This window comes from Antechinus flavipes, chromosome 4 (assembly GCF_016432865.1).
Source record: "Antechinus flavipes isolate AdamAnt ecotype Samford, QLD, Australia chromosome 4, AdamAnt_v2, whole genome shotgun sequence".
In the NCBI taxonomy this organism is placed as follows: domain Eukaryota; kingdom Metazoa; phylum Chordata; class Mammalia; order Dasyuromorphia; family Dasyuridae; genus Antechinus; species Antechinus flavipes.
Genome location: NC_067401.1, coordinates 162,022,333 through 162,038,937, shown reverse-complemented (window position 1 = coordinate 162,038,937; position 16,605 = coordinate 162,022,333). Strand labels below are relative to the sequence as shown.

General features: G+C 32.2%; 1 protein-coding gene across 2 annotated transcripts in view; it reads right to left on the bottom strand.

The window, feature by feature from the left end:
- SMURF2 (SMAD specific E3 ubiquitin protein ligase 2) overlaps positions 1–16,605 on the bottom strand; it is a 131,808-nt gene that overhangs the window by 8,259 nt on the left and 106,944 nt on the right. For both annotated transcript variants that reach the window (XM_051995281.1, XM_051995282.1), the window contains 5 exons: positions 15,598–15,793; positions 12,789–12,892; positions 10,134–10,248; positions 5,305–5,483; positions 4,773–4,910 (listed from right to left, as the gene is read on the bottom strand). In XM_051995281.1, coding sequence (XP_051851241.1) covers positions 4,773–4,910; positions 5,305–5,483; positions 10,134–10,248; positions 12,789–12,892; positions 15,598–15,793 — 732 coding nt within the window. The remainder of the gene's footprint in view (positions 1–4,772; positions 4,911–5,304; positions 5,484–10,133; positions 10,249–12,788; positions 12,893–15,597; positions 15,794–16,605) is intronic.

Here is a 16,605-nt window from a genome sequence, read left to right as displayed (position 1 = left end):
TTTTTTACAAGAAGGATTTCTATTTTGTGGGGTGAAAGGTAGTTTACTAGGTAGTAATTTATATATATACACATGCAGACACACAATTTTTGAAAAAATTTTTATTCTAAACTTCAGAACCACCATAAAAAAATTAGCATTTCTATATATGAGACAGAATACAAAAAGACTGCCAAAAAAACTGTGCATCTCTTTTTCACACCTTTTGCTTTAAAAAAAAATTAAACATGTTACTTTCAAAATTGACTGGCTTTTCTACATTTCTTTCTGAATTTCTGTTCTCTGTGCATTTTAAAAAATATTTCAATAGATCACTCATTTTCTTTTTTTTACATTTTTTTCTTTTTTGTTACCTCATTTGTTTTCTCACCTAATAGAATGTTAGCACTTTAATTTATAGCTGATTCCAATTGTGCAAAAAAGTTTATATTTCTAGGTTTCAATTGATTCTTGCTTGCATTTCAAAGTTCCTACTCAGCTCTAGATTCTGTTAAGATTTTTAACTTTAATATGCATTTTAAAAATAAAATTTTAAGTTCTGAATACTCTCTCCCTCTCCTATTCAGAAGGCATTCATGAGAAATGAAAAACACATTTCCATATTAGACATACTGAAAAGAAAATTAAAAATAAAGCAAGAAAAAGAAAGAAGTGAAAAACTATGATTCATTCTGAAATCATACTCCATCAGTTGTTTCTCTAAATGTGTACAGCATTTTTCACCATAAGTCTTTCATTACTGTCTTAGATAATAGAGTGCTGAGAATAGCTAAGTCATTCCTAATTGATCATCCTACTATTGCTATTACTGTGTACAGTGTTCTACTCATTTCACTTTGCATCAATGTTCATGTAATTATTCTAAGGTTTTTTTGGGAATATTCTGCTTGTCATTTCCAATAGCATAACTGTATACAACTTTTTCAGCATTCCCTAATTGGTAGACATTTTCAATTTTCAATTGTCTGACACCACAAAAAAGTCAGCTCTAGATTTTTCAACAGGAATACTTGGAAACCCTCTACTGCATATTAAAGGTCTATATTTTCCTCCGTGTGATTTTATTCAGCTTGGCAGGATAGGTTACTCTTGGCTTTAAATTTTTTATCTTTTGCCTTTTAAAATATCATATTTTAAGATCTTTGGTTTTTAGCAGAAGCTACTAGATCCTTTAGAATCCCAACTGTGATTCCTAGATCCTTACAGTATTTTTCTTTAATGTAGAAGCTTTGGATTTTGGCCATAACAATCCTGGGATTTTTCTTTTGGAGATTTCTTTCAAAACGTTATTTTACTTTTACTTTGCCCTATAGTTTTCATTTATAATTTCTTGAAATAATGTACAAGATTTTATTGTGGTTTTCAGGTAATCTAATGTTTCTTAAACTATTTCCCTTTGACTTGTTTTACAGATAGATATCCTCCTATTTAAAAAAAAAAAAACTTTGGTTTTATTCCAATATTTTCTGGCTTTAGAACTAATTTTTAGAACATGAAGCTTTTGGTTTGAGCTATTCTAATTTTTAAGGAGTCTATTACTTGGGTGAAATTTACTACTATTTTGGTTCTAAACTAAATTTATAAATTCTTATTTTAATACTATTTTTCAAATCAATTTTCAATCTCTTGCTTTATTCTAGATATGTATACAGAACTCGTGGAAAATCCATTTTTCCTTTCATGCTCTGCTTGCAATTGTTATGGTACTTCCAAGGCTGAATTTTGGGGCATTTCTCTCTATATATATTTTTCTTTATACTGATTTGGAGTGTGTTTATTCACTCTCAGCCTTAATTCCTGAATCAGGATTTTATGTGCCAGGTTCCACCTTCCTGCTGCTCTTTGGGGTAAAGTGGTTACCTTTGCTTACGTTTGATTAGGTCACCTGAGTTCTTGTAACAACATCTCCTGGCTCTTTAAGTTCAAACTGTAGCATGTTCAGAGACTTCTATGGAATTTCAAGATAGAGTGCTAGGGAACTCAGACTCATGAATATGGGATTTCCCTCTCTTAGTGCTTATAACAACCATAGGGATTAAACTGATTGCTATCCTCTCCCATCAGTCTCTAAAAATCCATGTTTTAAGTTCTTGAATACGTTAGCACTGCCAGATTTGCTGTCTTAGGACAAAGTCATGAAGGCTCTAGGTATCTCTGTCTCATCTCTTGAAGGTTCTTGAGTATAGGTACTGCTAACTAGAGTTTAAGGCATTGACTTTAAGTAGGTCCCTTTTCCTATTGTCCATAGATTTCTGATCGACTTTTTTGAATAGTTCTAATATGAAAAGTCACTACCTATAGTTTTTAATTAGTTTTCTGGATCATTATTTGGTGTAGTATAATTCAAACTTACTGTTAAAAACAGTATCTATGTGAATAGGACTGTTTTTGGCTCTGTTCAAGTAGCCATCTTTAGACAGCTGGATCCCAAAAATTTGTTTTGATAAACTGCTTAGAGAAATCTTTAAACCTAACAAAACCGTGAAATATTAAAATCAAAATCGGAAAAGTATCATTCAAAGCTGGTGAAAATCATTCCCCTTGATTAGCCCTCCCTTTTAAATAAAGTTTTTACCAGACAAATTATTTTACAGTTTTGCATATTAGTGTAGCATGCCTGTTCCTACAACCATGACCTTCCTCATGCATGCGGTATTCAAATCTGTCAGGAGGGATAAGTTTCTGTTATTTTCAGTTATTTCAAACTCCTAACTTAATTCCTTTGTGACTCTAGACAAGTCACTTAACTTCTCTGGGTCCCAGTTTCCTTATCTGTGAAAAACATAAGAGTGGGAAGAGATGAGAAGGAATTCAGAGCATCTAAATAGATCTTATCTTCTTCCTTTTTCCCACCTCATTTCTAAATATACTACTACCCTTCTAGTCTCCCAAATTTGTGACCTCTATATTGTTCTTGATTTTTCATTCTCCTTGACGCTACATCTCTGTCCATGCTTTCCTCACCATTTCACTACTAGGTACTCATTATCTCTTGCCTGGACTATTGCAATGGTCTCCTAATTGGTTTCCCAATCTCAAGTCTCTCCTGAATCCAATTCTCTTCTAGAAAACTAGCAGAATGACATTTGTAAAGCACAGTTTTTACCACTTAAATCCTTACTCAATAAATTCCAGTCTTTGCTACTAAAGGATCAAACACAAAGTCCTCTACTTGACATTTAAAGTCATTCACAACCTGGCTCCTCTTTCTACCTTTCAAGTCTCGTTACTACACTTCCTTCCACACTCTCAACAATACAACTATACCATCGTACTAATTATTTTCCTCACATAGACATCTTTTATTCTGTGCATTAGCAGTGGCTGTCCTGCCTCAGTTTCGTACCCCCTCACATCTGGAGTGCTCTCCTCCATCTCTGACTGCTAGGTTCTTGATTTCCTTCAAGATTCAGCTCAAATATCTCCTTCTGCAAGAGGCCTTTCCCATTACCAAACCCTTTACTCATACTCACTTACCTAGCTCCAAGATTAAGGACTGTCAATCTGAGTTGCATGATCTGGTTTTTAAAATATTTTGCTAATTACATTTCAAAATCACTGCCTTTCTTCACATTTTATCTTATACATTAAAAAAAATTATTCTCAGAAAGGGCCCACAGATTTCAGTGGACTGCCAAAACACCTAAAAACCCCAATCCCTGATATATACTGTATATCTTATATTCTTCATTATTAGAATGTAGTATCCTTGAGATCAGAGACTGTGGTATTTTTTTACCTTTCTTTGTATCACTGTTGTTTAGCACAGGTCTTGATACACATTAAGTACTTGTTGATTGACTTTTATGCCCAGAATGTACTTCCTTCTCATTTTATTATCTTAGAATTCCTAGTTTCCTACAAGGTTCAGTTCAAACACCACCATGAAAGTCTTTCCTCATCCCCTAGCAGCTAGTGTATTTTACCCCAAAATTATTTTTTTCTCTATTATATATATATATTTATATATGTACATGTTGTTGTTCCCTAATTAGAATATTTCACCTATTTGGCAGATGGGTATCTCTAGCACCTAGTAGAATAATTGGCATACAAGAAGTGATTAATAAATATTTAATATTTGATTGAAATAGTTGTTTAAAAATCCTAGCTAAGGACAGATCAATTTGAGAGATAAATAAAAATAAGCAAGAGAGTAGAATTTATCTATTTAATTAAATTTGCCAAACATTTATTCAGTACTGGCTCTGCATGAGCTTTTGCTGGTGATAGTCTCATAAAATTTACTATATATGCAATATAGAGGGGTATGTTGTTCTAGGAACGTAAGTGGAAGGTGCAATGACTAAAACAGGTTAAATATAAAGAAATTTGAACTACCAAAAGTGGAATGGGCTGCCTCAGAAGTTAATAGATTCCCTTTCACTGGAAGTCTACAAATCAAAATGGATGACCATATGTCATATACTCTAAAGAGAGGATTTTTTTTTTTTTTAAAGGTTCAGGTTGATCTGATCCCTAAGGTTTCTTCCAACTCTATGACTCTGTGAAATCTTAAATTAAATTAGATTCAAACTTACATTACTCAAGAACTACATTATCTCAACACTCTCCAATTCTCATAATATTTCTAAAAGTATGAAAAATATTTCTTGCACTCATATCATAACAAACTTTATAATTCATAAACTGTGGTTAGTATCACTGAAATAGCACAAGTATTTTTATATTAAAGCTAAGATTAATGTTGTTTTTCTATGCTAAATAAGCAGTTTTCAAAAAACAACGCAGTAGAACAAAAAAGTATTCACCTCACATATTCTTTTTTATTGTCTTCTGTAACTGAGATGCTTTTGCCATTTGGTTTAAGTTCATGCTGAATAATTTCACCATAAGCATTATGTTCAACACAAAAGGTATGATCCAAAACACCTGTAATATCATTCTCACTAGAAAGGGAAAAAATAAGAAGGCACATAATTGAAAAATCTGAAACATACATACATACACACATATCTATATCTATCTATCTATCTATATCTATATCTATATATATATATAAAAGATAAAGAGGTATTATCTTATTGAATCAGAATTTTCTTTCATGTTAAATAAAACATTTAAGTTATTTACTAATTTTGCTACTATCTTAAGTAAGTGTTAAGCAGACCAATCATAAAGAAAATTAAACTTCACCAAGTACATAAAATTTTGTTTTCCCTTTCTAGGTTGTCCAATGAAATAATCTGACTATGTAGTATACTCTGAAAATAATATTTTCAAGTGGAAATACTTCAAAGGTACTTGTCTACTATATTATATAGAGAAAGAATCAATACATACAGTATCCAAACTAAGCTGTTGTGAAGATCTGGATCAACCAACTCCATGTCATCCAAATTAATTGACTTTCCAAGTAATTGTTTATAAAAAGGCAACGTGAAACCACCATCAATGTAATGTCCATGAAATACAGCCATTCCCATTATTCGCCCAACAAAGTGGAAATATGATAAGTGTTCCTGAAATTTAAGTAACAAATTTTTTTTTTAAGTAACAAATAGGTCACTAAGAAAAAAATTTAAAAATAACAATTTTATAAGAACATAGTTTTCAAATTTCTGTTTTATCTCCCAACTATTCAAGTAGAGTCAGAAATTTATCTGAATTTTAATTGTGATATGGAATGGATCTTCTAGTCAATATGAAAAATTATCCTATATATTTAAATTCTACAAATATATCCCCAAATGCTAGGAAATCCAGAGGTCCTCTTTCAAAAAAATATAACAATGCTTCCAAGTTTATGCCACAATAAAACCTCAAAGTTTATATTCAATCCACCTTCTGCTACCTCAACATTAAGCATTTTCTCTCCATTCACTTCCCATTTATTGTCTTTTAGTCAATCCTACAGAAACACTACTCTCCTTTATCTGAAAACAATTTTATACCTTTCTTCCACCTTATCCAAACCTCTGACTATAAACAAAATTGGAAGATACCACACTTTCAGAAGAGAATTCCTCTCCCCTCTTAAGAATCAATCCTGGGCCATTAACCTACCAGTCTTCTAGTGTTTGTCACAACTTGAAGGTCAGTCATGGAATCTACATTCATTGTTTTCTTATAATTAATGCTATTCCTATAATCCCCAAAGATTTAATTCCACTTCAAGTCAACAAACATTTACTAAGTGCTTCTATGCCCAAGGCACTGTGCTAAATGTTGAGGACATAATAAAACAAAAAAACAGCTCCTGTTTTGAAGGAACTAACAGTCTAATGAACAATATGAAAACAACTATGAACAAACCAGTTACACACAGAATAAATTGGAGATAGAAGGTAAGAGCATAAGGAGGATTGGAGATAAATTCTTGCAGGAGATAGAATTTAATTTTAGAAAGCCAGAAAAGCAAGTGACAAGTGCATGGCAAACAGCCAGAGAAAATGCACAAAAACAGGAGATGACCAACCGAGGAAGAGCAAGGAGGCCGGTGTCACTGGAAATGGGAGTGAAGTATAAAAACACTGGAAAGGTAGGTGAGGATTAGATTCTGAAGGCCTCTGAAAGTCAAATAAAGGGTTTTATATTTGATCATAGAGATGATACAGAGCCACTAAAGTTTACTATATTGAGGTAGAAGGTAGATTGTACTTTAAGAAGATCAATTTGATAGCTGAGTGGAGAATAGATTGGAGTGGGGAGAGTCTTGAGTCAGGAAAATCACAAGAAGCTAATTTCAAAAGTCAGGTGTACAATGGTAAAGGCTTGGGACAGGATGGGGACAATATCCAGAAGAGAGGAGGCATACATTAGAGATATTTTGAAAGTAGATAGGACAAGACTTTGCAAATGATTGGATATAGGGGAAAGTCTAAGTGACTGGATGGTGGACTCCTTAAAAGTTATAGCAAAGTTGGGAGAAGGGCAAGATTTGAAGAGAAAAAATTCCGTTTTGGAAATTTTGAGTTTAAGATGCCTTATACGACATCCAGTTTGCAATGAGATACATCTCATTTGGTTTTGTTTTATTGTTTCTTGATGTCTCATGAAGTCATTAGCTTCCATTTGCCCAATTCTATTTTTTTTTTGTTTTTTCCAATTCTAATTTTTAAGGAATATATTTTTTTTCCAATGAGTTTCTGTGTCTTCTTTTCCATTTGGTGAATTTTAATTTTTAAGGAATTATTTTCTTCAGTGAGTTTTTGTACTTTCTTTTTCATTTGGCCGAGGAGTTCTTGTTGAAAAATTTTTGTAGCTCTTTTTCCATGTGGTCAATTCTGCTTTTTACAGCATTCTTTTCTTCATTGGATTGTTATGCTTCTTTTCCCTCACCCCCTAATTAAAAATCTATTAAACTCTTACATATAAGTTTGAATTCTAATTGAAGCTAAGCTTTCCTTAAATATGTGCAATCATATAAAATATATTTCCATAGTAGTCATGTTGTCAAAGACTTTGCAAAAAAAAAAAAAATACAGTTTGCAAAAGGAAAAAAAAATACCCATAAAATTGCAGAAAGTTATTGGAACGACTGCAGATCTAAGCACACTATTTTCACTTTTTATATTACTGAGAAGAGACAATTCCATCATAGTTGATCATTGTACAGTGTCGCTGATACTACGTACAATGTTCTCCTGGTTCTGCCAATTTCACTTTGCATCAGTTCATCTAATTTTTCTAAAATCTGCCTGTTTATAATTTCTCATAGCATTAAACTCATATATCACAACTTGTTCAGCCATTGCTCAATTGATGGGCATCACTTCCATTTCTAATTCTTTGCTGCCTTTTTTGCCTCTTTTACCATCTGACCTATTCTGTTTTTAAAGGTGGTTTTTTCCCAGTATTTTTATACCTTCTTTACCCAAATTTTTGACTTTTTTCTTTTCTTTTCTTTTCTTTTTTTTTTAATAACTTTTTATTGACAGAACCCATGCCAGGGTAATTTTTTACAGCATTATCCCTTGCACTCACTTCTGTTCCAATTTTTCCCCTCCCTCAGATGGCAAGCAGTCCTTTACATGTTAAATAGGTTACAGTATATCCGATACAATATATGTGTGCAGAACCGAACAGTTCTCTTGTTGCACAGGGAGAATTGGATTCAGAAGGGATAAATAACCCGGGAAGAAAAACAAAAATGCAAGCCGTTTATATTCATTTCCCAGTGTTCTTTCTTTGGGTGTAGCTGCTTCTGTCCATCCTTGATCAATTGAAACTGAATTAGCACTCTTTATCGAGGAGATCCACTTCCATCAGAATACATTCTCAAACAGTATCATTGTTGAAGTATATAATGATCTCCTGGTTCTGCTCATTTCATTTAGCATCAGTTCATGTAAGTCTCGCCAGTCCTCTCTGTATTTATCCTGCTTGGTCATTACTTATAGAACAATAATATTCCATAACGTTCATATACCAAAATTTACTCAACTATTCTCCAATTGATGGGCATCCATTTATTTTCCAGTTTCCAGCCACTACAAACAGGGCTGCCCCAAACATTTTGGCACATACAGGTCCCTTTCCCTTCTTTAGTACCTCTTTGGGGTATAAGCCCAGTAGAAACACTGCTGGATTAAAGGGTATGCACAGTTTGATAACTTTTTGAGCATAGTTCCAAATTGCTCTCTAGAATGGCTGGATGTTTGACTCTTTTTTTCATGATTTTCTTGTATTATTGTCATTCTTTTCTCATTTTTTTCCCATTATCTCTCTTATTGGATTTTTAATATCCTTTTTGAGCTCTTCCAGGAATTTGTTGGGGAAGGGAAAAAGGAGAAAGAAAGTTTGAGACAAATTTCCATTTTTCTTTGAAGTTTTGTTTATAACTGTTTCAACAATGTTATCTTCTTTTGAGTCTGACCCCCTTCATATTTATGGCCTGAAAGCTCCTGAAGCTGCTGTCATTGCCAGTTCAATTAATTCCAAAATCAGCTGCTGGCTTTTCAGTTTTGGTCCTGTAGTGGACTGCACTGTACTCTCACCCCAGTGAAATAGACCTTTCCTTCAGACTTTCTAACTTGTCTTGGGCTGAAAAATCACCCTGTCTTTTTGTTGATTCTGTTGTTCTAGAATCCACTGGCTCCCATTGTAGGACATGAAATCTGAATTATCCAATAGACAGTTAAAGATACAAGATTAGAAATCAGGAAAAGCATTAGGGAAGGACAAAAATATCTGAGAACCATCTGCCTAGAGATGATAACTGAATCCATGAGAAGTGATAAAATTAGCTAATAAAATATTGTACAGGGAGAAAAGTGTCCAGACTATTATATGCTTGGGGACTCCTATAATTAATATGATCTGAATGAAATTCTAGCAAAAGAAAGTGAGGAGCTATCACACAGGAAGGAAGAGAACCAGGAAACAGTGTCAGAAAAAGTTAAAAAGAAGAGAATATCAAGGAAAAGAGGATGATTTAACAATGTCACCTAAAGCCTCTAGATCCACATTCTTTACATGATCTTCCACCATGATCCTTAGTGACTTGATCTGTCCATCCCACCTTACTATCATCCCATATTTCTCCTCCCTTTGTAGCTAAACTTCTTGAGAAGACTGTTTAAAATTGAAGCCTCCACTTCCTTTCCTCTCACTTTCTTCTTAAATCATTGCATCTAGCAGTCTAGATTTCATACAACTGGAACTACTTTCTCTGAAGTTACCAATGATCTCTTAATTGGCTATCTTTCTTGACTTCTCTGATGTTTCAGACACTGCTAAATATCCCTTCTCCTTGATGACACTGTAAACATATAACAGCATTTCCCTGAAGAATGATATTGCAGTCAAAGGAGTATAAAATGTAAATAACATGACTTGTGAAAGAGAAAAATTAAAATATAGAAGCTAGAAATATGAAACCAGAGCGCCCAGGAAAGAAGAAATTTTCAAAGCCCAAAGAATTGCAGAAAATGATGGGAGATGAAGGCCACAACTATAAATTCAGTATTGAGATAAAAATTCAGAAATGCTGAAAAATATCTTCCTCTAAAACTTTGGCTTTTTACAGAACAGCCACTATTTTCCCCTGAAGCATGCACTGCCTATAATTTTATTAAAAATTATATTCTATTAAACAAGTGAAATTTATATGTGGGCCAAGGGAGCTTTATATGAAAATATTTTTGATGACTGATTTCACATCATCATACCGGATTAACTGCAGAATCTGGATTGATTTGCAACGTATAGATGTCATCTCTTGAGTACTGGAAGAGGCCATAATATGGATTCAGCATTTCATGAGATAAGAGATACAGCCATTCCCTAAAAAGATAACACATATTTATATGTCTAATAAATAAACCCCTTTTAAAGGATGAATACAGACATACTATCTGTTAGTTATGGAAGTTAAAAGGGAATTGAAATAAAACTTCAAAAGTAATTATATAAGGGCAGATTTTAAAATAACCTACTATGTGTGGCAAATTTCAATACTTCTGGGAAGTTTTTCCCAAATTGATATTTTAGAATATAATAATTATAATGATAACAATAACATTTATACTGTACCTACTATATACAGGCCCTCTGCTAAGCACATTACAAACATTATCTCATTTGATCCATATAACAATCCTAATTTTACAGTTGGGAAAACTGAAACTAAACCACTTTACTGTGTACCTAAAAAAAAAAAACACCATAAATTTAAATTACAGCCCAATATTTACAACTTTTAGCTACTAATTTTCAATTGCTGTTTAGCAATTCAATTGCAATGAATATCTCTTGACAACTGTAGTTAAGGGTTTATATTGCATGATTCACTTTTTATTTTTCTATTTTCAACACAGAAAAAATGTTGAGTTAAATTATGTGTGTGTTTTACACATAATCTTCTACGTAATCACATCTTAACAGCAAGTGTTACATAAATTTTAGTGATGCTACAATCAAATCAGACCAATTTTAAATACTATCACTATATACATACACTTTGTATTTTTTGTAAAACTTTACATACTTTACACACATAGAATAATAGAAATAATCAATAGTCAGGATACCTGAATTGTGATTCTGCATTTGTCACTTTACTGAATCTAACTGAATGTCCTTAAATCCAGGACTTTAAGAGACATGGGGAAAATTGGCTTACATCTAGCTTAAAAACAGCACTGCATATATCCATTTAAACATAAAATCAAAACATATAACATGAGATTATTTTCAGTTTTCATCAAAAGTGATTCTCGAACTATAACATGTATACTATATACCCCAGAAACAAAGTCACTCACACACACACACACACACACACACACACATCACACATGCACATGCATGTGTATACAACATTAGGTTAAATAAGTCATATAAACTAAGTTATTCTACAGAAGTTTCTTTGATAACCATATTCTATAAGACAATATTTTTGAGAAAAGCAAATTTTACAGGTACAGTTTCCCTATTTTAGTGGTATTTTTTGGTTTCATTTTTTAAAAGAAAATTCTAAGTACAACTCAATATGTTTTTTTTTTTTGTTTTCAAAATATCCAATTACATTTCATGGAGTCCTGTCATAGATTCTCATTACAATGAACAAAGTACACAGAATAACTCATTCAATAAAATCTCCCACAGGCAGTCTAGAAAAAAGCAGTGTAAACACATCCCATTTTGTTTTATCCATCCCTGATAGTAAAAAGGTCAATTGTTCTTTTCAAAATGAAAGATGCAGCCTTAAGTGAATAAGATTCACTAAGAAGCCTCACTGTTATTGGTAAACTAAGAAACTTTGGATTATTAATATTCATTCTGTTCAAAACAACCTCACCCTTAAATCAGCAGCTATAGAAACCATTGATTTGTAAGCTAAAAGATAAGCAGAATTCAAGAATAAATGCAAAAGTGTATGTTGGTTCTAACAAGAAACAATCTTCAGTTAAGAAAGGACCAATAATAATAGCTCTAGAAACTCCTTGGACTGCACTAACAGCTATGGGATATGAGCTTATCACAACATAATAAAAAAAGTACATTAGAAGAATGGTCTGGAATTGAATTATATCTCCCATCTCTTCTTCATATATGTAAATATTTTAAAAAAACTTTTAGGAAATAATTACTGTTTAACATAACTTATTTCTGGACCAGATTCTTAGTGAGGATAGATTCATATTTAATTTGGGATATGAGATGGGATGGGAGAGAAGGAGAAAGGCTGCAGAGAGCTGAGTAATAGTCAACACTGGAAAAAAGGTCAGGTTTGAGAGAGGTAAACAAGTAGTCTAATTTCATAATTTTACAAATGAGGACAACAGGATCCAAAGTAGTGAAATAATTTGCCCAAACACACACAGCTAGTAGTGACAGTGCCACAAAACTGAAATCCAAGTATCTTCAGAGTGGATGTACCACACAGGCTTTTAAGTATTACATTAGAATGATAATTAAGCATTAGAATATGTACCTTTTTATATAAATTAATTTGGAGAATGTCAAAGTGTAAAATTATAGAAAAAAGAAAATTATGGTACCAAAATATCATAAACTTGCACCCACACGTTAGCATTTTGCTACTTTAAAATACTAGGTAATTTCAGACAGGTGGTACAGTGGATAGAGTGCCAGACCTGGAGTCAGGAAGATCTGAGTTCAAATCCTGACTTCAGACACTTACTAGCTGTGTGATCTTGGGCAAGTCACTTAATCCTGTTTATCTCAGTTTTCTCATTTGTAAAACTGAGAAGGAAATGGGCATACTACTCCAATATCTTTGGCAAGAAAAACCTAAATGGAGTCAAAAAGAGTTAGACACAATTGAGATGATTAAACAGCATCAACAACAAATTCCTCACCTTGCAACCCCTCCATAATCAAGGCCTTCTTCTCCACGAAATTTTATCATTAATCGTTTCCACAGATCTTTTGGTCTCATTTTCATGACTTGTCTGTATGATTCCTGAAATAGTTTTACTTTTATTATAATGAAGAGCTGTTAAAAATTACATTCTATACAAAGCTTTGCAAAGGTGAATGCTGAAAACTCTCTTTGTATGTATTTGGAAAAATAAAAAAAAAACTATTATTAAAATAAAGGGAAAAATTACATTTTATTTGTCACTATAATCTGTAAACTATTTGAGCTAATTATCAATCACAAATATATTTAAGGGAAAAAAATTCAAGTTTTTTAGAAAACAGAAATTTAATTGTCTAATTTGGAAAAATGAGGAAAATATATGTGTGCTTTTTCTCTTTCCTAAACATTAGAAAAATTCAATTTGATACAAGGAGAAAGGACTACAAGAATCCCATAGCATGTCATTTAAAAGGTACATATTTATTATATAATGTATTAAAAATGTTTAGAGACTGTAGTTCATATGAAGTTCCCACAGATATTTTTATTAAGTAGTAATAACTGAGTTCTTCATTAAGAAGACACAGAGAGGGGCAGCTAGGTAGCATGGTGGATAAAGAACTAGCCCTGAAGTCAGGAGGACCTGAGTTCAATTCTGGCCTCAACAAAAAACAAAGACACACAGAATTATTATATAGAATTATATATATATAGAGAATTATTATTATTATATAGAATTATTATATAACATAATATGTTAGATTTGGAAAAGACTAGAATAACCTATTCCAAGCTCCATGCTTACTGACACAGAATTAGATCTGAAAGTATTAATCTGAACAGCAAAAGAACAAAACAGGGGGAGGGGGGTGAATGAATTGCTCCCCCCCCCCATTATAACCAATTCTTCTATTCATATAATCCACCCAAGTTCAATTTTGAGAAGATAATAGTAAGTCAGAACCAACTTCCTCCATCACCAATCAAATGAAATAGATTTGAAATTCTGAAGGCAGACTTTCTTCAAGGAGACCTTTTATTACTTAAGATTTCTATGTCAAAAAACTTTTCTGAACAAGGACAATCTACCTTCTCAAAATAGAGTACTAATCTACCTGTCCCAAAATTTGATAGCAATGGCAATTTGAAGTGACACTCATCATCACATTTTATATATATCATACATACATACATACATACATACATACATACATATAAAATAATATAAAATATACAATAATATAAATGGTCATCATATTTTATCATTCAATTGTTTTTTATATCTAACTTTTCATGACCCCATCTGAGTTTTACTTTGGTAAAGACACTAGAGCGGTTTCCTGCAAACAAGGTAAACAGAGTCACATAAACTAAGCTAGTTATTGTTTAAGGTCAGATTTGAATTCACAAAGAAGGATCTTCTTGACTGCAGGCCCAGCACTCTATTTACTGCACCATCCATCTCCCCTGATCATTATATAGATATATTTACATCTATATAATGATATAAATTGTTTTCAATTATATACCATTTCCATACTATCTCTATATGATGACAGATATATTCATAATTATATATATATACATATATATATATATGTGTGTGTATATATATATATATATAAAATGACCATTTTTATATAATAGGATTTTGTTTGAAATTATTTTGGGTTTGCAAGGGTCAATGTTGAAAAACTACCTATCATATGTTTTGTAAATAGTTTTAATTTAAAAAAAAAAAAGAAATTATTTTGGGTGATGGGTATTACTGCTTAATCTTTGACCTTAACTAGCAATAAAAAATTAAGAAAGGTAACTGTTAGAGAAGAGAAATTCCTGATTCCTTCCAAAAAGATCAAGAGGTAAGGAAAGATTCCATCTGTCTTCCTGATTCAACCTTACCACACATGAGACCTTTTAGCAATTACAATTTCAAATTCATATATATATATATATATATATAAATTATATACATACAAGTTTGTGTGCATGTGTGTAAAGAATGAGACAGGAGTGACAGAGAATAGAGAAAGAAGGAAGAAAAAGAAAAAAGCGAGCCCTATAGGTACATATATATAGATAGATAGATAGATAGATAGATAGATAGTGCTCACTTTTAATGGTAAATATATATACATATATATATATATATATATATATATATATATATATATATACATATATGTATACACACACACACACACAACACACACACACACACACACAGTGAAAACTGTTAATGTGAAAAAGCCACATGTAACATTCTTCTCCCCAATTTTGGAGGAAGAAATGCAGTATAGGTGGTAGGTTATCCTGGCTCTCAAAGTTCACAATATATAGGCAAAACAAAGAAAACTCTTTTTCATTTCTTTTGTCATCCTCCATTAGTAATACAATTATCTAAGCAAAGATGATAAAATTATGAAAATAAATATGGCAGAGTTGTTGCATAGATATTAATGGTGCCTCTTTCTCTGAATTTTTTTTCACAACTTATTTAATTTATCATGAAAAAATTTTTTTAAACGCAGCATAGTCATTTGTTTAAATTGAGATTCTTTTTGCCCAACAAGTTGAACCATTGCAAACACAGACTAATCACATATGGGCAAGAAATATTTGGTAAATATCTTCAAAATGCTGGTGAAATTGTTGCATTATACTATTCCTTACTTATAACAAAAATAAACCATTATCTATTCCTAAAAAACAGAAGGGATTCTAATAGCCAATAGATCACAGAGTAGGGCAAATTCTCTTTTAGTTTTTCTAAATTTTAAAAGATCATTCTTCATTCAAATTACCTCAAAAATTTCCTCTCTTGAGACTTCAATGCGACAGTGGCCAGCTTGAGGCTGCTGCTGAGAAAGTTCCTGCCGTAAAATCTTTAGCTTCTGTACCAGATCTCGCTTATACCTTGGAACTGTAAGACCTTCTGCTTCATCAGGGTACAAGGGTACCACCTGCTGCTGCTGCTGGCCTTTCAACTGGTTCTGACGGCTAGAATAAATATAAAAATTCTAAGTAACTCAGTCACAGAAGCACTGCACCAAATTTATTCGACAGAGTACAAAAGAGTTATTTTTACCATTAAAATGTTTTTTAATTAAGCAGGATTTCAGTTATTGTATTTTTGATCATTGCTTATTCACATATAAGGAGTTTAGTCAAAAAAGTTACCAAAAATTTAAAAATAAATTTTAAATTTCTGTCTTTTGGGGACTGTGAACATCAAGATTTAGTTTGTTTCTATTAGTACCATTTTATAAATATGTTAAGAGGCTACTATGCTACAAAATAACATATTATACATGAAGACTTTAAGACTGAGCTGTCAATAATAAATTTTCTTGGGTATCATTCCTTATTTCCTTCATGAGTTTTTTTTCTTTCTCCATCTTAAAAATCACGAATATAAGAAATGCAATCTAGAATCTCAACCATACCTATTTTAAGTGGTTTATCTGAAAAAGAGTAAACTGGGAAGATGAGGGTAGGGTAGGACAAGAGAATTTGTATTAACAGTTTGGCAGGGAACCAGCCCTTATACTTGAATTGTCTGGCCTACAGGAATTTGGAGAATTCACAAACATATAATTGACATAAAAAAGTGAGCATTCAATTTGGAACTATGTCTAAAGGGCTATCAAATTGTGTATAACCTTTGATCCAGCAGTCTCACTACTGGTCTTAGGGTCTGATCCCAAAGAGATCATAAAAAAGGGAAAAGGACCCACATGTGAAGAAAATATTTATGGCAGCCCTTTTTGTAGTGCTAAGAAACTAGTACTGAGTGGATGCCCATCAACTGG